We start from the raw sequence: 25,407 nt of genomic DNA on the forward strand, positions 1-25,407 counted from the left end.
ACCGCGAATCATCCCTTGATGTTCATCATTTTGTTTTATATTGAAATAAACACACATATAAATAAGTTTCTTTTTTGTATTCTTTAATGTGATTTTATTATTTTGTTTTCATCTATATGTAGAGTTTTGTTTGTATTTTTTAGGTTAAATTACAGTTTTGGTCCTCCTATTTTAGCCAACTCATGAAATTAGTCCCCCTATTTATTTTTTAAACAGTTTTGGTCCCCATGTCCATTTTTCATTCAAAAAACACTGTTTTGTGCTATTTTTTAGATACGTAGCATACTTTTATTGACTTAGAATAAGAAATATTAATTATTGACGACGTTTTCTTCCTATAATCGTCTTCTCAGATCGTCGTCTTTTTCTCCCAGCTTGTTCGTTCATCTCTTTCATTCTCCAAAAAACGCTCTCTACGTTCACTCACGTTTAAAAAGTATCCCACGAATACAAAAAACTGAAAAATCAACATTTTTTTGACGAAAAATGGACATGGAGGACCAAAACTGTTTAAAAAATAAATAAGGGGACTGCTTTCGTAAATTGACAAAAATAGGAGGACTAAAACTGTAATTTAGCCTATTTTTTAATATGATTTTATTATTTTGTTTTCATTTATATGCAAAAAAAAATTTTCATCCTGTTGCGGTGCATTTAGTTCAAGTAGTTGAGAATCTTTAATTCAGATTTTTTTTTTTATATTCAGTTAATAACTTTAATGTAATCAAAGTTGTAGATTCGAGAACACTTCAACTCTATCAAATTGAGAGCTTCTTAAATACTAGTGGTCAAATAGAAGTCTTCAATAGGGAGTGTGGCGAAGCATTTGTGGAGTATGGTATTCTGGCTGGATATGGATCCGATAAAAACTGTAGATTCGATAGAAGCTGTTGGATCACGATTTTAACAAGTTTGCCACCGAAGAAATTACTGGGTCGAGTCGCGGATTGATACACTTTCTTTAAGACGTTTCGCGGTACTGCCAAAATTATGCAAAGCAGCTCTTAATAACCACGACGCCTCCAGGATAAAACAGCCCAGTTCTATACTATACGATTACTACTTGCATGGTAGATAATCGGTCTAGAAATACACCCTCAGATGGTACTAGGACCATTCAAATATGGTATGAATACCATCTTAGTATCTGGTATAAAGACCAGTCGTAGTAATTTCTCAAACCAAGAGAAATTTCAATAATTCTATAAAGAGAATCCAAGAAAAAATTATACTTATAATTTCTCAACTCAAACGAGGAGAAATTAACATTATTCTCTAAAGATAATTCAAGAAGGTACTCGGAAAATTCAACGAGTAGAAAGAAAGGGGGAGAAATTGGCGCTTAGACAATTCGAAAGACGCGGAGTTATGAGAGTGAGGAAGGAAAAACTCAAAATAAGTTTTTGGTGTGTTTTGGAATGAAACAAGTGACTTCATTATATAATGAAGTAAACTAGCTAAGATTTCTAATCTAAGAAATGTGGGACTAAGGAGTTTTTGCAACTAATATACAATGTGGAACTTGACTTAATGAACTTTTTCAATTAATCTCCCTATATTGGAATATATGCATAATGTTCCAACAGAAGCTAATTGTAAGATTTTTACCAATGTGCTCAAAGGTAGAGTTCGAAAGTTGTCGGTAGTTTATTTTAACTTGCGGTTTGTTGGTCGTTGTGGATTACTAGGAATAACATGTTGTTCAACAGAGGGTTTAAAGACTCATCTAAAATGATTTTCATTGTCAAACTTCTTTCATGGAAATAAGTAGTCAATAAGTTCAAAAGGTGCGACGATTGTAATTTTGGAGTCTTTACCCTTATCTTATCTGGTTTATCAAGGATTTCTTAATGCTTCTTTTTTAGGTAGAGTACTTCTTTATACTCTCCTATCTTTTGTTTATAAAAAAATACATTAATGCAATTTTCTATTTTATAATATATATATATATATGAATGATGTGAGTTTATTCGCAATTTTATCATCTATATTTTTAATGGAATTTGTTGTTTCACGGTTTTGAAAAATCAGCCATAGAAGAAATTATTGGGTCAAGTCACGAATTAAATCTATCTCTTTAAGACGTTTTGCAATATTGTCTAAAATTATGCAAAGCAGCCTAACTACAGCACCGTCTCCAAGATAAAACAACTCAGCTCTATATTGTACAATTACTACTTAACTACCGCACCACCTCTAGGATAAAACAACTCAGTTCTATATTGTACAATTACTACTTGCACAGTAGATGACCAGTCTAGTAATACACCATCTGATGGCACAATATCTTGTTGATGGTGTTAAAAGCCACTCGTAGTATCAGGTATAAAAACCAGTCTAATAATTTCTCATACAAGGAAAAATTCAAATAATTCTCTAAAAAAGAATTTAATAATGGTCATTTGACCACTCAAAATAATTTCTCAAACAAGAGAAATTCAAATAATTCTTTAAAGAGAATCCAAAAAATTATACTTGATAATTTTCCAACTCAAGCGAGAAGAAAATAACATAATTCTCTAAAGAGAATTCAAGATAGTACTCGGAAAATTCAACGAATAGAAAGAAATTGAGAGAAGTTGTCGTTTCGACAATTTAAAAAATGCTGAGTTATGAGAGCGAGGAAGGAAAAACCCAACAAAAAGAGTTATTGGTGTGTTTTAGAATGAATCAAGGACTTTCCTTATATAATGAAGTGAGCTAGCTAAGATATCTCACTTAAGCAATGTGGGACTAAGGATTTTTTTCAAGTAACACACAATGTGGGAATTGACTTAAGGAATTTTTTTAAATTCAACTCCCTATATTGAAATATAGACATAATGTTCCAACAATTCCCCACTTGAATTTAGAAAAGTGTTTCAGAAGTAACGTCAAACGTTTCTAAGATTGTGCATAAACATAGGTGTCTATGACTTGAACCTTTGTGTAGCAAGTAGGATTCCGGTTCAACAAGAGTGACACTATTGTTTTGAATTCTATCTCAAACATCAAACCCGTACATAACCTTTTCTTAAGGTGTATTTTAATAGCTCATGCTTTAATGGCCTTGCACATGTATCCCGATTTAGTGAAGGCTCTAGGAATTATGCCTTGAAATTCCATAGGAACCGGTCTAAGTTCCATAATTACAAAGTGAGTATATCAAGAGTACTTCTGTAGCCTAGGTACTCCCTCATACAAAGTATATATCTCATTAAGAGCTTCTATTATATCATCCTCTCATTGCTTTAGGATTCATGCTTTACTAATTTATACTCGCATGATCATCACATATCAATTACTCACAATTTATTATTTTCCATTGAACCTATTTCTTAGGATCTCAAATCATTTAGGTCGGGTTACCATCATGAGTAACTCGCTTCTCTATAGGTGTTAGTTCCATCTTCTTGGATGTATTATAGACTTTCTCTCTAGCTAATCCTTTCATCAAAGGATCTGCTAAATTTCCATTAGTGATACATGATCCACTCTTACAACTCCTTTAGAAATACAATCTCTAATAGTGTTGTGCTTTCTTCTAATTTGACGTATTTTACCATTATAGAAACGGTTCTTAATTTTTACAATAGTTGCAGTACTATCGCAGCGGATCAACACAACTGAAATGTGTTTTTCTCATAAATAGATCTCAGCTATCAAGCATCTTAACCAACTTGCTTCTTCACTAGTAGTCGCTAGTGCTATTATCTCAGACTCCATCGTGGACTGAGCCAAGATAATCTATATCTTTAATTTCGTAGAGACAACTCCTCCAGGTATACTAAATATACAACCACTAGTTACTTTGGAATCATTTGATAAGATACTCCTATATGCATCACTATATCCTTCAAATACAACAGGAAATCTCTGATAATGTAAACCGAGATTCATGGTCCTTTTAAGGTACCACATGACTCGCTCAATAGTTTGCCAATGCTCATTACTCAATCTACTAGTTAACCTACATAACTATCCTACGACATGTAATATTGGGTCTAGTACAATAAGTGGCATACTTAATATTGCCAATGATGCTCGCATATTTGGTTTGTCTAACACTTTCACCTTTGTTCTTAAACAATTTCACACTTAGATCGTATGGAGTGCACGCATGTTTACATTTAAAGTAGTTATATTTCTTTAAGATCTTTTCCACATAGTGTGATTGATCCAAAGAAATTACCTGCTCGAATCCCGTGATCTTAATACCAAGAATAACAGTCGCTTCTTCGAGGTCGTTCATATCAAAGTTATTGCACAATAATGATTTCATATCATTAACGGCCTGAATGTTTGATCCAAATATGAGTACATCGCCTACATAGAAACATATGATAGGGCAAATGCGATTCTCATATTTGTAATGAACACATTTATCCCTTTCATTCACTTTGTACCCATTGATATCAAGTTATCAAACTTTTCATGCCATTACTTTGGAGCTTGTTTTAGATCATACAAAGACTTATCTAACTTACAAACATTATTTTCTTGTCCATGAATCACAAATTCTTTCGGTTGGTCCATATGGATTTATTCTTCTAAGTCACCGTTTAAAAAAGTTATTTTAACATCCATTTGGTGTACTAATAAGTTATAAATAGCGGTTATTGAAATTAGTACCCTAATAGGTGTAATTCAAGTGACTGGTGAAAAAGTATCAAAGAAAACTATATTTTCTCTTTGCCTAAAACCTTTGGCTACAAGGCGAGCCTTGTACTTATCAATTGTTCCATCTAGTTTTAGTTTATTTTTCAAAATCCATTTATAACTCATTATTTTGAAACCAGTAGGCAAGTCTACTATGTTCTATGACATGTTAGATTCTAGATAATTTATCTCTTCATTAATAGGTTCTTGTCGCAAATCTACATCCAGAGATGACAAGGCTTCTTGAAGATTTACTGGATCTTCTTCTACATTATAAGCCATATAATCAAGCACATAATCTTTACCTACTCTTACTCTTTTACTTCTGTGAAGTTTTTTTTCTACTTCATCGTTGTTTTCTGTGCTTCTTATCATAGGAATGTGACTTGATTTAGTGCCCCCGCTATTTCTCTATTTGAAAGGAAATTTGTCTTCATATAATTCAATGTCATTTGATTTAATAATTAGTTTAACATTTAGGTCATAAAATATGTATTCCTCACTGTTTGCTGTATTCCCAATGAATACACATCCATAGGCTTTACTAGCAAGTTTGTCTAGCTTTGGATCCAGAATTCTGACATAAGCCAAGCAGCGCCAAGTTGTAAATAAGACAAGATTGGTTGTCTTTTCTTTAATATCTCATAATGAGAGATCTTATTTTTTGAATTGGGAACTTTATTCAGGACATAGCAAACAGTCAACAAAATTAAAATAAATACCCGCAGTAGAGTAGGATATTTACTGAGATGCATGCAACTGAACATGGATGCATCTCTAAGATATATGTAGAGGGTAACAAACGCAGCTGCTCCATAACTGTAACTCTGAAGACTATCCAAGTCCCTAAATAACAACAGATATTATGCCTCGACAAGCATAAAAGTCTTGTAAGTAAAAATGGTGCAACCCACCTACATCAGCATATACGCTCTGGTCGCACAGTCTTATCTAGAAGCTGATCCATGCTCTTTGAATAAGTTGTATAAACAGTTCAACTTATAATAAGTCCCCCTGCAGCTACGAACTTGTCCTGATGCATCTCTCAGTGACACTATAAGTAGTCAACAACAAGTTCAGCAATAACTTCTTCACTGACATGTTTGGGGCTCCACAACACGCCCCTGATGGGAAGGTGAATAAGATAAGTGACGCATCCATGGAAATAATTATCTCACCAAATGACATTTGAAATGAAGGTGTCTCTAGATGTCATCTTTCTACAAATGTGAATATCAGGTTTGGGTCTATCTTTGTCAAACTAGTTCTTTGAAGTGAAGATATACCAGACCTAGACATCTAAACCTCCATCTCTAATAAGAGAGCAACATAAACCATCTGTGTAAGCTTTAGTCTATGTCCATCAACTTTAAACTTTTTCTCTGGACCTCTCTCCTAAAAATATATAAAAATACACATTATAAAATACAATTGAAAAATAAAAAATTATTCAAATTAAAATAAATTTCTTTTACTTAGATCACCAAACCATAAATATCGAGCAATATGATGCTCGTAATTTATCAGAAAAGACATATCATACGACTCTTCTAGAAAGCCAACTAGCTATGGAGTGAATGCATGTGCACCAATATGCTCTTCCTCTCCTGCCAACATCGATGGAATGCCTCATCCTAAACTACTATCTGGAATCCTACTACCCCAGCCTCATGTTCGCACCACTACCAAAATAACAAAAAATACATAAAAAATTTAAAAAACCAAACTAGAACATATTTTAAAAGGGTTTCGGAATGTAAAATATAAAAAAACGGAATACTTTACGAATGAGTTCTGGTATGGTTTTTCACAAACCGAAAGAGTTTTCCAAAGTGGTCCGGATCAAAACACAAAACCAGAAGACTTGGAAAAAATGTTTCGGTTTAAAGCATAAAATCGTAAGACTCATTTGATCTGTTACAGTGTAGAATTTTTTAACCGAAAGATTTGTGAAGACTGTTCCGATTTGGACGAGTTTTTTTGTGAGTCTGAAGTGTGAGGTGGAAAAGTGAATTTTTTTTCAAAATATTAACTATTTATATGAGGGTATTTAGGTCTAAAAAAGTTAATGTTTGGGTATGGGGATAATTGATGGGGTATGAGGTAAAATTTGAGAATTTCTTAATGCACCCCATAATCTTCTAGCGTACCGCCGAAAATACTTTAATGCCCCCAGGTTCCGGAGATATATCTTCAGACGCACCAAACATATACTGAAACATCAATTATTCTGGAACGTTACGAAGTAGAAACAAAAAATTGAATGGAAAAACAATAACTTGACAAAATGAAAATGCCTTTGATATCATAAAATCAACAATACATGAGTGATTTTAACATAGATCAAACATTACACTTCAATATTTAGGTGGATGTTGTAAAATCTTGATAATATCATCGACCAATCTCAAAACAGTCGCATCCAGCTCGATCATAACTTTTGATTCTAAACATAAAAATGTTCTCCACATAGCCCTTAAATTAGCGGTCGTCTTCAGCTCATAGTTGCTGAAATCAAGCTTCCCTTCTTTGTCAACGGATGGCGAGCGGTACTCGATCTTCACAATTTTGTGATTGTCGCCATATGGCAGAAGCTCGTGTAGTGTGTATTACACATCTTCAAGAGAGGTGTACTCACTGCTCTTAAATTCTCTTGATGGTGTATCACTAGTAAAGTGAACATTTACAACATGTCAAATAATGTTCATTCTAGTGTATTGTGTTTTGGTATGAAATAAAATGACAAGTGATCTATATGTATAGTAGTGGGAAACTAATATGAATCTAACAAACCCTATCTTGTATCAGGGCACGTTCCAGAATTATATTTCCAGAACCATCATTTATTCCACAAATGTATTTTTGAAACTTTCTAGCATAATAGAATAGAAACGCAACATGACAGAAACATGTAATCAATGCAGTGTTTTTTTGCTAACATCAAAATGTATATATTAGACATCATAACACATTAATACAATGTCACTTACAAAAAATGATAAATAATTACTAAAATAAACCGAAACACTTGTCGTTGGATAAATCTACAGCTATTAATGGTACCCCCTTTGACTTTTGTTTATTTATTCCTCTTTCAATATTGCTCTATTTGGTGAACTCTTGCTTCCTTTCTGCAAATTGGTCCGACCAAGTTTCAACATTGGTTGTATAATGAGCTGTCATTTCTAGTGATGTAAGTGGTATAAGGCATCCTGGTTTTAAATGAACTTGAATAAAATGTTGCGGATTAGAAACCCACCAAACAAAAATAATACGATCATTTAGATTTGGAGGTGGAGCAGTGCGCTGTGGAAAAAAGTTTTTGAGAAACCGCATATTGTAAGATCAATACACACTTTCTTATGCACATTTTCTATGAGATTACCGATTTAAGGGAAACTCATTCATTTATCCTCCGGTGCAGGTCCACTAATGCAAGGAACAAGAAAGTGATAAATTGCTTCAACTTTTTCTTTATTCCCGAATAGCTGTGTGTATAATTCTGCATTGCTCCTCAACTATTGGATAAGATTATGGCGTACAAGTAGGTGATCATCTTCTCCTTTACCAAGTAAAGCAGAATTAGCTCGAAAACTGTATTTATTGTCACCCTTGACATTGACGATTCGTTCAATGTAATTGTGCATAAAAACCGGCATCTCCTCAATGAATGTAATTTTTGGTGGAGGCGGTAAAAGAGGTGGTTTGCTAATTAGAGCTCCTTTGAAGACCGTGAAGAAGGTGGTTTGCTATCGCGGTCGGTAACAATAACTTTCGGCATTTCTTATTGGTACTTCAATATTGACTAACACACCTCTAAAGCCAAAGCAAAGTTGTCTTCTTTTTTGCACTATAAAAATACAAACTCGACATAATAAGTCTTCTCAATAGAGGAAACACCAACATTTTCCAATAATGGAAGCATGTACTTTTTGGTTTTATACGTTGAATCAATTATGAGCACAATGAGAAACGCGTTGAACAACCTTATAGAATCAGGATGAGTCCAAAATACATCACTAACTGTTACTCCATCCTCGCATCTCCGGTGCCTAGATACGTACTTGTTATCATCTAGGAGTTTCTATAGGTGTTTCATTTTGGTTGTACCCCCTTAAGTGTTAATTTATATTGATAGCACTTGTTGTACATTTTCCTGATATTTGTGATATTCTAGGGTCTTTTATGCTTCAAGATTGCAAGTATGTCTTTTACGCCTCTGTACGAATCCATTGCATCATTTGATCACGAAATTCAAACTCTAGTTCATTTTTGAAACGGCTTCCAATATCTACCTCCTTCACTACTACAGGTGAAGGTTCCTGAGACACAATAGGTTTGGGAATAACATCAGGATGCACCATACCTAATTAAATCAAAAACATAAAATAGGAAGAAATTAGTACAGACAGTTTTTGGAAATGCATTTCTGAATGATTTCATATAGAATCCGGAGATACACTTTCGGTTACACCGTAACCTTTTTTCCAACTTTAAAACAAGATTAATGTGAGCAATGAGAGTTGAAATGAATGAACTTTACCTTAAATTTCAACTCCTTTTGCTCCTTTTGATTTGATGAAACACAAGAATGAAGATTTGAAGTGAAAAACTTGAATGAGAATGAATGTGTTTTTGGAGAGGGTTTATGGAAGAAAAAAAAGGAAATGAACGATGATCATGCAGGTGGCTGTTTTTAGCAACTTCACTTTTGATTTTTTCGGAGATGCATCTCCGAAATAATCTGATATGCAAAGGTGACAGATTTCTAAATTCTCGCTTCAATTGTCCAGAGGTACATATCTAGATAACTCCCTGTAGTGGTTAATTGACAATTTAATTTATCAAAATTCTAAAGATGTATCTCCGAAAAAAATTATAATTTGACTGTAGGGTGAAACCATTTTGTATATTTGTGAGTATTGCAAAGGGTGGTTCTGGAAATATATTTTCGGAATAAGAGGAACATTTTTTATTTTTTATAGGGTTCTTTTGCACCATATAGGGTGCATTAAGAGATCGTCTAAAATTTTCCTATAAAAGGGGCAATCTAGTATATTTGGATCTGGGTCCGGCCCAAAACTATTGGCCCATATTCCAGTGTAAATATCTATCAAATTAGGTTTTCAATTCATCATACTTTTTTCAATCTCATGTTTCGTTCTCTATGCTTTCGGCAGTGCAATTCGTTTTAGGAATCGAGAGTCTTTTCCGTTATTAGCAAAAATCTTTCATCAATTATGTATCTTTGTTTTGCGAATTGATTGATGATGATTTTAATTTCAAATCTTTTCCATTTGTTTTTGTTAATCTGTAAATCTGAGGCTATGATGAACAACAACATTTCTCGAATCTGATAAATACCAAAGCAACTATGTTGCTCTTTGATGACTGTGTTTGTGCGTGTCTGAGCCTCTTAATGATTATATTATAGTTTTTCAAGTTAATCTGAAGAAATAGTCTGTTTTGTAAAACCTTTTGAATGATTTGTTTCTCATGTTAAATGAAAAGGAAAGAACAATGCGAAACTGGACGGCGTAGGATGTGGTGTTTCTCATGATTGTAACTGGTTTCGTAATCTGTATTTGTCTGCAATATAAAGTATATGGATTCCATGTCTTTTGACTATTAAGCAGGAAATAGTCTCAATATGAACACAATTTTTTAAATCTAATGACAAAATGAGGTGAATTATTCCATTTTTGGATTTATTTTTATTATAATTTTTGTTGGAATAATAAAGAGCAAAAGTATGTTTACCAATGGTGTAGTTTGTCCTTATAGTCTCGTAAACAACAATTTTGTTCTATAAGAAAGCAATCTAATTTGCAACTCATCTCTTTCTGCTAGGTATATGCGCAGCCTTAAGGTGATAATATCAACAATTGGCGCTCCGATACAATTGTGCAAAAACTACTAAATAAACGGAAAACTTAGAAAAAATAGGGTGACCGAATCACCTCCTTCCATTGCCATATCATCACCAGGACCATCTTGAGCGCCTTTAAAAACATCCAACATGTCCATATTTAATAAGGGATAGAAGAAGGTCTCATATTCCTTCACACGCTTAAAATAAATATAAAAAATTACAACCAATCAATCCTTGAGCTTTTCTACCTCACCCTATAATTCCTTTTTGGAACAGAGTGCGTCTTCAGAGACTCCTCTCTGGTAGTGAGAGCGGCCAAATTGTTTGCCCAGGATTCCTTATCCTTTTGCAAGGTCTCTAGCAGAGTCTGGCTTTCAGAGTAACCATCCTCATACTTCTTAAGCTTCGCCTTCGAGTCGTTTTCAACCCAATCTTGCCTCTCCCAATTGATACCCTCCAGCATTAGTGCCCTTGGTAAAAGGTTTTCCTTCATTTCGATAAGCGCAGAGGGTAACTCAACTTTGAGAGCCTTATAGTCACCAAGAAACTTTTAGATAAGAAGAGACAAGATACAATAAACTAGACGACATCAAAATCAGATTTGATCCACAAAGAGGCTGAGGTGGCGGGGCCTTGTCATCAGGCGGTCTCTCAGCTTTCACTTCCCCTAAGGCGAGCAGAACAACTCCACCCCTGATAATTAGTGAGTACTCCTTCCTGTTTCTAGGCCTTAGCATTGGCCGAGTCAAGAGGCTGTTCTTCAGCTTCCCTTTTCCCGCTTTAACAATGAAGCCCTTAGGACGACTTTAGGGGCTGTACATATCCCCGCGTGCGGCTTGGATCTTGTCCCACTTTTTCTTCCGCTTCTCGGTGGTAATCTTTGCCATCTGAACTATAATACAATACATGAGGGCCACACACACTACTTTAGGATACCCATAAAAAAGCACCTAGGTATTCAAAGTGTACTCAAGTATTCATCAAGGGAGTCACCATCCTCCTACCATATCTTAATCATTGTGCAATAATCCATAACCTCAAACATCTCTAGGAGGCGAACTATCTTTGCCTCTTTGGGGCGTAAGGTATTTATGATCGTACCCCAAAATTTCCACGAGTTTGGCTGTCCAGGTCAATGGAAAGAGAGCGACGACCCCAACAGAACTCGAGAACCTACTCTTCCCCTGACTAAGGCGAATTTTTCTTTTCAATTCTTATAGTGATTGGAGTGGGGGTTTGAATGAGGCCTTCCTGATAAGGCCACATAGGGTTACTCCACTGCCTTTTGAGGGCCTAGTAGTATAAAATGAAAAAAAATACCCTAATAGTGAGGAGACTTTCAATCCTTTGCACAACATTTTAAAAGTCCTAACAAAGCCCCAATTGTTAGAGACTAACAGAGAAGGCGCAATATTGAGGACCCTTAAGACCTCCATTAAAAAAAGGGAAAAAGCCCATGTCCTTGATAAGGGGGTGAAAGTGTATATTAGGGGAGAGAGAGTTTGAAGATACGACCATGGTAACCCTCTCCGAAGCCAAGAGCATTCAAAAACCTTTTAGGCTCCCCCGAAATTTTTAAAGAGCTTAGCAAATTTCTGACACGTGCTAGGATTGTTTAGTGTCTCGGAAATAAGCGATAAATACTTACATTAATAAAATCGTGGGTGTTCATCTAAGTGATTGATGTTTAAAATCCCCAGTTGACATATAGGTTACTCATAAGACACTTGGCAAGAGGGTAATTACTCACCCTCGGCTGAGGAAGTCGCCTCTAATTGAGGGACTCTCCTCTAACGAAAGGACCCGTCTCTAACTGAAAGACTCATCCATACCCTCAAAGTTGAACTAAAGGAAATGATAAGCTTAAAACACTTCGCCTTTTACAAGTCATTGTGCTTAAGGGACTATGTAATGATATATTTGTGGGGGCCCCCTAAATAGGGCGACATATGTCCCTTGCAGTGTGCCCGCCGCATGGCATGTCCCCCGAGGTATAACCCTCACATGGAAGGAGACTCACCCTAAGGGTAAAACATGGACAATAACGATCATCCCATACCCTAGCTGCATGAGCGAAGTCATGCACTTGACTCCCTAGGAAATAGGTAGTCAACAGCTCCCCCCCAGTCAAGGGGAGCAGTTTCCAATTCTTGGGAGTTCCCTGAAACTTAGGCTCATAGGACTCTATAAATACCCCAACTTCAAGTTTAAGGAGACTCCTTAAAGCTACAGAGCACCTCACATCACGTAATCTTGATCTCTCATCACCGTATTTACCACCAAACAAGGCTTTTCACCACCGTGAGAAAACTCTAAACCTTAGAAAATTACTAAGGTCTCTGCCATTCCTATTAGCATAGGGGTGCCACAAATTTTATACTTTTTGACAAGTACAATATGCATTTATCTTTAACATATATGGGTGTTTTTATTTATATTTAGACTATGAGGATTGTCTAAAATACAAATCTAATGTAAGATCTCAATTCTATATTTGTTAAGATTTTATTGTTTTCTCTAGTCTTTTAGGGATTAATCTATATATCTCTATAAAAGTAGAGATAGTCTTAAATATGAGTCATATACTAAAAGGGTATGACTGATATTCGTTCTAAAAAGACCAGATGGTTAAACCAAGGTTACAAAATAGAAAACCTTAAAAAATAGAAAACCTTAAAGGATTATGGGCGAATGAATTATGCTACAAATGTAGGTAATTCACTAGTTCAAGACAAGATCTTACTCTACCAAAAAGATATATGACAACTTTAATCTATTTGTTTCTACGAGAACATGAATTTTCATAACATAATGATAAATAAGAGTTTAGATAAGTGAGTTATGTAAAGCCAATCGTTCCAAAAATCTTTTTACAAAACTCTATTTTACAATATAAATTTTATGCAATTAATGAATGTTTTTATGAAAGTAAAGACAACTTCAGATATCAATTGATGGACTAAAAGGTGAAGGATTATTCCCAAACTTAAAAATCAAACGAATAGGCTGACACATGATAATAATCTATGCATATTGGAGAAAATGCATACAAAAGCGAATATGGGGTTCGGTGGCGAGGATACGACCATATGTTTCGAAAGAAGATACAACCTATCATTTTCTATTATTTCTTTGAAAACTAAAACTTCTCCAAACATAGTTCAGAATATTGCTTTACTTGATCTATCTGAAAGACGAAAATCATAGTCCTAAATCTATCTTTTATTAAATTTAAATCAATCAAAGTCAATTCAAATTAAATTGATCATTGTTTTAGCTAATTAACGAGATAGGAAAATTCGGTACTCTAAACGGTCCTCAGGAGAACGATACTTTCTTACTACTCTGATAGAACTGGACAATTACCTATCATATCGTTTGAAATAGACATAGTCGATAAATGTTGACAGGTCATAGATATGTGACTAAGAGTTTCTTCCATCGAAAGATAAACCATGAAATTATTGTGACACTTGATGTTTGTTTGTTTACATGAAGAATTAATGATGATATCTTTAAGTATATTTGAGTATACGTTTTTGTGTATTGAGAAAGCACAAAGTAGAGGGGTACTAGATTCAGCAGGAAATAGAAATCTCTTTGTCACACGCTAGCGTGAGTGGAAAATGCACATGCAGACACCTTACATATTCCATCATTTGTTCCTCTCATTTATTCTTGTGGTCGTTTGTTTCATAATGGTCAAATGATCTGAGTCATCCATTCATGGAATTTAATTGGATTTTTTCCTATAAATAAAGAGCTTCGATCACCTCTCTATTATCACGAAATTTTTGAATTCATCTCTTCTTCTTTTTTTCTCGTTAAGTTTTTCTAGTTTGCTCTCTCTTTCTAATCCTCGAGTTTTTCGAGCATCTTATGTTGCTTTCACACCACTAGAAAAACAGTTATTAGCGTCGCCCATTAGCGGATGCTAAATGCTAAAACACCAACACCAATACGTATTTAGCGTCGGTTTAGCGTCGGTGTCGGGCCTTTAATAAAACATGCGAAGCTACTAAGTAGCGTCGGTGGAAAAGGAGCCGAGGCTACGTAGTCTCGGTTATACCGAGGCTAGATGGTCGCTAAAGGACCGATGCTACGTTTAAAAAAATTGTGAAAAATCAATATTTATTTTAGCGTCGGCCAAGCCTACGCTAAAGTCAAGACAGAAAGGTCAACAATTATATTTAGCGTTGCGAAAATTTCTCTTTTGAGAAAAGTCAATTTTAGAAAAATATTCTCTTTAGAATTTTGAGTGGTGTCAATTAATATCATATTTAAGAGTGATATTAGTATCATACACGATGGTACAATTTTATAATGATTTCTACATTGCAATAGGACATTGTTACAATTTAAATAGACTATTTTCTCTTGGAAATTTCGTGATTGATAATCTATTTGCATAATTTTAATTACTCTCCTGAAACATTTTAAAAAGAGTTGACTTATACGTGACTCATCTTAATAATCTATTTGATGTCAAAATTAAATTAAATTTTTTTTATTTATTATTAAAACAACATTTTTAAATGAACTGAAATTATATGAGTAGAATTGATTTAGCTTTCACACTTAATTCTAACTTAAAGTTAGAATTTATAATTTCTTTTTTGCTTCAACAAATTTACTTTTAACTCCATTTTTATTTTAAAAAGTTTAAACATAATTTATTTTATAATCAACACACTTTATCAAAATCAATTTTATAAAATTAATCTATTTAAAATAATTTTTTGTCATCGTAAAATCAAAATATCCGAAGAAAATTTTGAATTTGCATATTCAAACTCAATATTGGAGAAACAATTCTCATTATCCACCAAGAAAAAGGTTGGTGAAATTTAATAAAGCAAGTAAAGTTTGGTTATATGAAGTACAAGAGTAAGAGCTCTTTTACTAGCAATGCCTTATAATTTTCTGGCAAACTCATAATTGGTCTCAATTATTGGGTGAGTGGATATACTCATCATTACTACAACAATAAAAAGAGATTGTTTCTTTCTCTTTCTCAACATTCCTCCTAGCCCTTTGTCACATCTGCCAAACCAAATCATGCACTCTAGAATTCCTGTCTCCATTAACTTGGTCACACAAATTTGCATGCAAATTGATGATGTCATCATTCATGGAATGAATCGACATTTCAAAGATTTCACTTTGGGGATGAAGAAGAAGCAAACAGCTACATTTTGGAGAAAGTGGAAAAACTTGGAGGGGCATGTATTGGTTAAGTTTTTGTTAAAGCAAAAATTAAATATATAACATCACAGGAAAGAAAGGGCATGTAACCTTTTATTTGAATCTCCAAAATCATCACTTATTATTTGTAGCAACTCAATAAATTTATTAAAAATAATTAAAAAGAGGAAACAAAAATTTGGAGGACTAGGCTTTTCCAAGGAAATTATACAACAAAATATCAATTGTTTCGTAAAAGATCATGTTATGAAAAATCAATAGGATAAAATTACGGTGAAGGAAAAAAAAGTGCCGTGTAATAAATCAAAAACAATTGACAATTTAAAATAAATTATTAAATTGGATTAGCTTGATTTATGTAAAAGGAAAATATTTGAAGACATTTAAAACAGATTCGCTAACATGTTTAGTCATCTAAACCTCCATAAGTATTTGGAAGTATATTAATTCATGTGAGCGGATATTTGTCGATTAAATAAGCTCCTTTGACACTAGACTTATCCCAAAAATATCATCATAACTTAGTTTCTAGCACAATGCCAAGAACATTGAAATGCATTTTCATCTTTTGTCTTCGGAAAAAATCATTAAAGTGATATGAAACAACACCCAACCTTCTACCATGTCTTGACTTTTACTCTTATTAGTTTGTTCTCGTCATGAAAGTCTTCACTAAATTAATAAGGAAATTTCTTTATTCACCTCCCTATGGGGTCACCCCCAGCAAAAACCCCAAGATGCCCTTGCTTCGGAGATGTATCTCCGAAGTATTTTTTTTTTAAAATTTTTCCAGACTTCGGAAGTGCACTTCCGAAAAAATCTCAAAAATTGGAATTTTGATTAATTCGGAGATGCATCTCCTCCGGAAAAACCAAAAAAAATTTAAAAATCCCAAAAATTTAAAATTTTGGGATATTAATTAATTCACATATCATACATTTGATATAATTTATGAGTAATGAATAATAATAATTATATATTTTGATATAATTTATGAGTTATGAATAATAATTATTATATATTTCTATTCTGATTCATATTTTAAAATTTAAAATAATTTTAATTAAAATAATTAAAATAATTTCAATTACAAAAAATTTAAGATAATTCCAATTATTAAAATGTAGTTATGAATAATTTCAATTCATGTTTCTACGGTTGATAATAATATTGAAAGAGATCAAGTAAGACTAATGATGATAATAATAATAATAATAATAATAATAATAATAATAATAATAATAATAATAATAATAATAATAATAATAATGATAAAAAATTATTTTTCATAATGAATTATGATAAAAATAATTATTTTTCATAATTAAAAATGAATTATAATTTTGTATTTAGTTTAAAAAATTAAAAAAAAATTTGCCTTAATTTTATTTAATGAATAAATTTTATATTTAATTCTATATAATTCAAAATTTACTTATGAAATTAAAATGTTTTTAATTTATATAAGTTAGTAAAATAATTTTTAACTTTAAAATTGTTTAGGAAATTTTGATTCACCTTCATTTTATTGATTCACCTTGATTTTATACCTATTAATTGTATTGATTCACCTTGATTTTAATTTTTTAATAATGATTGAATTCTTTCGGAAGTGTATATCCGAAACATTCCAAGACCAATTTGGTCTTGGAATATTTCGGACATGCATCTCCGAAGACACCCCTCTCCCAAAAAGAGGTGTTTTCGGAAATGCATCTCCGAAAACACCTTTTTTTCGTGTTTTCGGAAGTGCATTTTTGAAATAAGACAAATTTTGAAAAAAAAAGCGTTTCGAAAATGCATTTCCGAAATTAGGGGTATTTTGGGTTTTTCGCCAAAGGTGACCAAGAAGACATTGGGTTGGATAAAGAAATTTTCATTAATAATGATGAATGAACAATAAAGTTAGAACCTTCTAAAATATATAACCAATATATTTTACATCCTTTAGTCATTGACCATTCCACCATGCGGTATCTTCAACACCTTATGTTGAACTCTAGTACAATAGCCTAAATCATCAAATATGTTTATTGGTAGTAAATTTTTCCCGAGCTCTAGAACATACCACACATTGTATAGAAGGAGCTCATAATCATCTAACATTTTAAGTCTGATAATTCTAACACCATGCTTTGCAAATCTTATTGTCACTTAGGTGAACTAGTTCACCTTGCTATAGCTTCAAAGTCTCAAAGTACTCTTCCATTAGACACATGTGGTAAAAGCATCATGAGTCCATGAACCAACTATTTTTGTTAGACGAAGGAAACTTATCTAGAGGGGGGTGAATATATCCACAATTAAAATATTTAGTGAAAATGCTACTTTAAAACGTTTTAACTATAGATAGCGGAAAATGTCTGAATCAACTCGTCTAATCTGAACTGTTATTGAAAAACTCATATATGCATTAGTACCACTAAGATCAAAATGATAATGAAAAGTAGTTGAATTAATCTATTTCCACTATCAACACAATACGTTTAAACTTAAACACGCATGTAACCTATTTCCAATGGAATGATTAAACAAAAATTGAGTGAAGCAATTTATCGAACACTTATTGTGTAGTCAATTTTTATCAGCATTTTCTGAAGGTTTTGTTGATTTGAAAACAAATTACAATCCCAAACGGAATTGAGATAATCAATCTTACTTTGAAAAATCTGTTTACAAGAAAAATGTAGCAATCCAACCCTACAAACCCTATGTTTGTTTTTTATCCTAACTCTTTCTCTTCCCTTGATCTTGAGCTCGATATAGAACCCGATAATATCAATTGATCTTTCGGTTACCACTAGTTCTTCAACAGAACCACTTTCTTCGAAGCTTTCACTCGACTAAATCCAATTGAGAATTATCGTGACCCAAGACTCTCAAAAAATCCTCTGGTTACCGCTACTCCTTTGATAGAACCATCCTCTTTGAAGCTTTCACTCAGCTGAATCAGAATTTCAAAGTCTTGTGCAAAGCCCCCAAATTAACACCTTGATCTTGGAGGACAAACCCTCATAGTGTTTTTCAATGAAACCCCCAAAGATTCTCAATCAAATTTACAATCGAGTAACCTAAATTGGACGTTATCAACCTAATCTAAATGGCACACAAACAAAAAATGATTATGTGTAATTTTTGTGTGTGTATGCGTAGATATTAGGTTGAAGATGAAGAGCAATCGTTGTATGTTTATGGTTTCATCAACTTTGAAATGATGCATGTATGAGGTATTTATATGTGTGCAAGTTGGAGGCAAAAGGAGAGACTAGAAAATTAAAAAAGAATGCAATTATTCAAAAAACCGCTGCATGTGTTGACACATACGAGTCATGTGACGACTCATGTTAATGCATGTGTCGACCAATATCAGGTCATGTGTCGACTCATGAGAAACAAAACCTACAAACTTTAAAATTGAGCAGCATGTGTCTACACATAAGTTGTATGTGTCGACTCATATAATATTTTTTTGTATGTGTCAACACATGCAAACAAAAGTTACAATATGCGTCAACTCATGCAAACAGGGCCTACAGACTTTAATAATGATCTACATGTGTCGACACATAAGTTGTTTTCACATAGAACATGATTTGTAATGTATAAAAACTTTTCTAAATGCATTCTAAGTTCTCTTATGTTAAGATGCACATTAAGACTCAGATGATACCGTCCAATATACATATATAAACGCTAAAAATATCCTAATTTTGACATCATGTAAAACACCTAATAGGAATGTGCACTCATATTTTCAATCTTCAACATCTACATCACTAGTGCACAAACCCTCTTATAACCATCGTCATACAAGAAAACACCAATTTGAACAAAATCTTGACTGCCCTCCTTCTTTAAACAATCCTTCATGAAATGACAAATCTTCGACAATTAAAGCATTTTAACCTTAACTTGTCAAATCTCTTGGATTTGAACATCGCCCTACACTAATTTTCTAATCTTACCCTTATTTTTATAATTTTTTATTTTCCCAAACTATTTAATTTATTTTGCACCCGTTACATGTTTCCCTTATTACACAATTCCTTTAAAGTTTATTTTTTAGATTAAAAGACGCCCGATTGGAGCTCATTGGTTCAGCAGGAAGAGGAGGAAAAGATATTGAAGAATCAATATGTTTGGACTATATATAATTTATATACGATGATTTTTCAATAAATCTAAAAAATGAACTTTTTCTTATATTAAAGATCAAATGAAATATTTTTTACCTTAAAACCTTAAAGTTTTGAAATGAGATATGATATCGTAGTTAAAAGTAAATAGTCATTTTGAATCTTAAATGTGTGATTCATTGTTATTATAGTCTATTGATGTAACAACATTGTAAACATATAAAAGTATAGTCAAAGTAGAGTGTAAATATGATGAAAAGTAAAAAAAGGCAAGGCAAGTAGGGAGCGTAGAATAAAGCAAAAGGGAATGTCTTTCACAAACACAGATCCCAACGAAAAGCAAGAACTAAGCCTACCTAGCATTTCTTGCTGGAACACATTCTTTTTGTTTAGTAACTTGCTTTGCTTAATTTGTTCCTTATACAAATCTATTGCTGACTCATCAACAAAATAAAAAAGCTACTTATATACTTATCAATACAAATACTAGAATCACTACATTGTAGTATAAGGTTAAGCAGTGATAGATAGTGAGTGTTGAAGATGAAGTCCATAGAAAATTTTGATTCCATTAACGTAAACAATCAAAATAGTAACATGTTTGGTGTCTCTTTCTCTCCTTCATATGCTGCTGCTGAAGCAGTTCCAACGAGCTTCTGTTATCATCCTACACCTCTTCATAACTATGGCTTTTACTATGGACTTGAAAGTGAACATGTTGGATTGTATTCAGCCTTGCCTTTCATGCCTGATGGATCCATATATGGTGTTGAAGCTTTGAGTAGATCACAATCACCAGGTTGGTTTAGTTTCAATATTTGTTTGTTACATTTTTATTTTTCTTTAAGTACTTTTTGACTCAACTTTTTGACTACTTTGTATCTATTTTTTTATGTGTAGCAATGAGTATTCATCCATATGAATGTAGTAGTAGCAAAGAATCAATGCAACTCAACATGGATGGTTTTTTGTATAACCAAACTTTATGCCATAAACAAAACATTACTCCAAATAACCTAAATCATGTACAAGAGAATATGAACCTTTTGGGAAGTTTAGCGGAGCATCAGGCGCAACAACTTTCGTATTACGCCACATTACGAAACGATAATATGATGTTAGAATTAGAAGGGTTGATGAAAAATCAGGTGAAAGATAGTGTCCAGGTCTCAAATATAGTTGAGGATGAAGTTTTTGATGTGAAAAGATGGGTCTCAAGGGATATTAATGGTGTTAGTTCTAACTCACAATCAAGCTGTGTTACTAGTTCACAAGAAACATCACCTATTGATTCGGTTTCTATTGATACTATGAAAAGGAAGAATCAGAATCAAACTTTAGGGCAAAGAACATCTCAATATAGAGGTGTAACAAGGTTGGTGTTCTTCTATTGCTTTTTTGTTTGATCTAGTTGATTTTTGTATTACTAGTCTAGTAAACTTTGTATTGAATGTTGGTTCATCAGACATAGGTGGACGGGTAGATATGAAGCGCATCTATGGGATAATAGTTGTAAGAAAGAAGGTCAAGCTAGGAAAGGAAAGCAAGGTAAGAACTAAAGCAACTATATTGCCATTCCTTTACCTTTATTTAATGTTTTAAAAACCAAACTCGGAAGATTTAAATCGATAAGACCTCTGAATCATAGTTCAGAGGTCTAAACCAATCGAACTGGTAGAAAACTGCTACCGAGATTCAAGGTTTAACCAGTTGAACCATCCCTAGTGGTTCATTTTGTAGTAATATTCATTTCTCACCATTTTTTTTGTGTGTTTTCTATTTTATCTTTGATCTGGGGATGATTAATCCACTCAAATGCACAATGATTCTTCAGTTTATCTAGGTAAGTTTTCCAAACATCAACAATATTTTTCTTTCTTAATGATGATAGAAAAAGAGAAATTTTTTGTCTATACATAGTAACTCCAAAAAAATTATTAATAGGTGGTTATGACATGGAAGAAAAAGCTGCAAGAGCGTATGATATGGCTGCACTCAAGTATTGGGGTCCCTCCACTCGTATAAATTTCCCAGTAATGATTAATTTCTTTCCCATTTCACTTCAATTCTCAAGTATCTAACTCAGCACTGACAGTAACTGATTTTCTACTAATCATCATCTCATAATAATAGCTTGAAAATTATCAAAAAGAACTTGATGTAATGAAGAAAATGACTAGACAAGAATACGTTGCTCATTTGAGAAGGTACATCAATATTTTGCTTCAATCATTATGCAGTTAATTAACAATAACAACCATGTTAATAATAAATTAATAACCATGATTAAACTTTGTTAATTCAGGAAAAGCAGTGGATTCTCAAGAGGAGCTTCCATGTATAGAGGAGTAACAAGGTCTCATATATTACATGCATTAATTGCACTATACTATATACAGCGTAGCCTTTGAGATACCGCATAGAATCCAAAATTTATCACAGTTAAATTATAATTAAATAGTATTTTTATTTATTCTGTCATGGTTAAACTACGACTAATTTACACATAGCCTCAGGAATATTGACATAGGTCTCACTATATCTGAAAAAAAGTATAGAAAAATGGTTTTGATTATAAGTATCTTTGTAGCAGACACCATCAACATGGAAGGTGGCAAGCTAGAATAGGTAGAGTTGCTGGAAATAAAGATCTCTATCTTGGAACTTTCAGTGAGTATACTATACTCTCACATTTTTTTGGTTAATTATTCTTTCTTTTAATTACTATTACTATATTATTGATTATTGATTTTGATGTACATTTACTTAGGAAGAGTGTGCTTTATACCTTTATATAGAGAATCTTTGATGCATTTCTTGATCTCTTTGAACTCTTCTTTTTAGTCACATAAGGCTGAATCTGATCATGAATCACTTTAATATACTATTGTCTTTTATTAAAGTTGTTGGTTCAGAAGGAAACACAATCATAACTTCAAATGATCTTTTTCAATATTTCTTACTTCAAAAAATTCTGATACACTAATATTCTGCATGTTAATCTAATTAATGACTAATTAATTCTAATTAATTACACTTAATTGAAATAAAATGAAACTTTTCAGCTACTCAAGAGGAAGCTGGTGAAGCCTATGATATAGCAGCTATAAAATTCAGAGGAGAAAATGCTGTGACAAATTTTGATATAACAAGATATGATGTGGAAAAAATTATAGCAAACAGTAACCTTCTTAGCAGTGAAGAAGCTAGAAGAAGCAAAAAAGTTGATGATGATGATGGAATAATTAACATTGAAGAAGCGATTAATCCAATGCATAAGAGATGCAAAATGCAATCATTTTCGATAGGTTTAGATGATATTTATCGTCAAGAAATAGAGGAATATTCGAATAGAGTATTGAATATGTCGAATGCTTCTTCGGTTGTGACAAGCTTAAGTAACTCAAGAGAAGAAAGTCCTGAATATAGAACAAGCATGCCATTGCCAGTACTCTTTGGAATGGATTCAACAGCTTCAATGGCTTCATTTTCTAATTTGCCTCAGATGCCATTGTCGGTTTTCGCTGGGTGGGCCGATGCATAATCGGTTTTGTTTTATGTATTAATTGCGAAGTTTTGATCTCAACTGTCTGATCTTAAATATTTAATTTTGTTATAGCTTAATCTACGTACTTGTTTTGCATGCACGATGCATGTTCATAAGGACAGTGTTTTTGTCATAATCCTTTTAACAGGTTTGTGAAATCATTGCTAGAAACAGTTAAAAATTTCTAAAAGGATTGTGATTATTAACTAGTATGAGATTATAGCATTCATATATCAGTTTAAATTTTTTTGGTCTTTTTGATCTCTTTTGGTCACGTGGAATTTTAACACATGTATCTAAGTGTATTCCTTAAGTAATCTTAAAAAATTATTGGTATTTTCACGTCCAGTGTCATGATTACTGATTAAACTTTATCTAAAGGAAGCAGAAGATATTCCATACGCAATTCTATCAAAGTGGTATAGGAGTAAAAATAGATTCCATTAATATGACTCTTTATGATCAGATTTATGACTTTCATAAGATGTATCGAATTGTATTTTGTCTGCTTACTTTAAAGAAAGCCTTCTTGTTCCCTTTCGGATAAGATAAATTATTTTATTAAATATATAGGCTTAGTATAGTATTAGACGATTTTTCAATAGACTCCATAGATCTCTCACGCACCACGCCTCCTCAATTGGAATCTGTAAATCTTGTAAGTGTGAGAAATGAGCTTTGTTGGAAAACAGTCCCTTGGCAAGTTCATTTTTTATGTAATGAAGAATTTTGATGGCTACTACCATGTGTGTGTTGGTTTGTGCAACCAATATTGGCTTAACCTGTAAACAACAAAAGTAATATCGTGACGGAAATGTATGAGATATCAAAGATTCTCAATTAAACTTCTCAATTTTGTGGGATCCTGCAAAGGCTATTCATTTTCTACATCAAGTTTGCATCTTGGGTCTACGGAAGTGGAGGGAGTTTTGCTGCCAAAAGACATGCATCGTGTAATAAGTCAAGGATGTACTTCCTTTGATACAAAGTTATCCCCTTGAAAGATTTAGCAATCTTACAAGTTACAACCTAGAAAATATTTTAGATTGCCTAGGTCTTTGATGCTGAATTTTGTGTCCAATATTGATGTAATATGAGTTATTTCGGTGATATCATTTCCTACAAGAATAAGGTCATCAACATATATATAAGAATAGTGGTAAAAGAACTAGCATTCTTCTTAGCAAATAATGAATAATCAAACTTTGATTGGTTAAAGCCTAAGGTAAATAAGATGGAAGTTAGTTTTTGATTTCATTGATGTGGCTTGCTTTAAGGCATTTAGAGATTTGTTTAATTTACAAACCATGTTATTAGGAACTTTAGGTCAGATGGAAACTTCATATAGAAATCTTCATCTAAATCTCCATGAAGAAAAGTAGTGTTTATGTAAAGTTGAGGAAGATGCCAATTTAATGAAGAGACAATATATAATAATAATAATCTAATGGTGGTCCTTGTTATAACTAGACTAAATGTTTCTAAATAATATTGAAAAATCTTTGTTTGATTGAAGTCTTTGGTAACAAGACAAGCTTATATCTCTCATTGGCTAAAAATTTAAGTATAAAAATCCACTTGTAGCCAACGACACTCTTATTAGGTGGGAGAGTAACAACATCCCATGTATAAGTGTTAGTGAGAAATCTAAGTTCCTCATTTATGGCTTGTTGCCATTTAGTATTTTTAACAGTAGATGAGTAGGATGTAGGTACCTTAATAGTAAGGACTTATAAATTAAAAAATTTATGTTAGCGGAGTGATTCTCATAAGATATAACTTGAGATATGGGGTAAAAATGTTACTAGAGTCATAAGAAAGAGATGGAATTGAGTACCATGGATGAATGCACAAAGATACTCTTCAAGGTATGTTGGGGGGTTTGGTTATTCTGTTTGATTTTCTTAAGATGGGAGCTTGATTTGGTGAAAGTTAAGTATTAGTGTTAGAGAATTGATATTCTTACACTAAAAATTGACACTTACACCGTATAAAATATGGTTTTATAT

At 32.8% G+C, this 25,407-nt stretch overlaps 1 protein-coding gene and 1 non-coding gene across 2 annotated transcripts; both read left to right on the forward strand.

Annotated features, from left to right (window-relative positions):
* The first annotated feature begins 9,960 nt into the window (after positions 1-9,960).
* Positions 9,961-10,054, forward strand: LOC131654495 (small nucleolar RNA snoR126). Its single transcript, XR_009299520.1, has one exon. It is a non-coding gene; the product is annotated as a small nucleolar RNA snoR126 (small nucleolar RNA).
* A 10,253-nt stretch (positions 10,055-20,307) lies between these two features.
* Positions 20,308-23,653, forward strand: LOC131646941 (AP2-like ethylene-responsive transcription factor CRL5). The gene is made up of 8 exons (XM_058916867.1): positions 20,308-20,650; positions 20,752-21,226; positions 21,317-21,399; positions 21,796-21,884; positions 21,985-22,073; positions 22,157-22,207; positions 22,442-22,521; positions 22,917-23,653. The coding sequence occupies exons 1-8, from the start codon at positions 20,395-20,397 to the stop codon at positions 23,393-23,395; spliced, it is 1,602 nt and encodes a 533-aa protein (XP_058772850.1). The 5' UTR covers positions 20,308-20,394; the 3' UTR covers positions 23,396-23,653.
* The last annotated feature ends 1,754 nt before the right edge of the window (positions 23,654-25,407 follow it).

This window comes from Vicia villosa, linkage group LG2, assembly GCF_029867415.1.
Source record: "Vicia villosa cultivar HV-30 ecotype Madison, WI linkage group LG2, Vvil1.0, whole genome shotgun sequence".
NCBI lineage: Eukaryota > Viridiplantae > Streptophyta > Magnoliopsida > Fabales > Fabaceae > Vicia > Vicia villosa.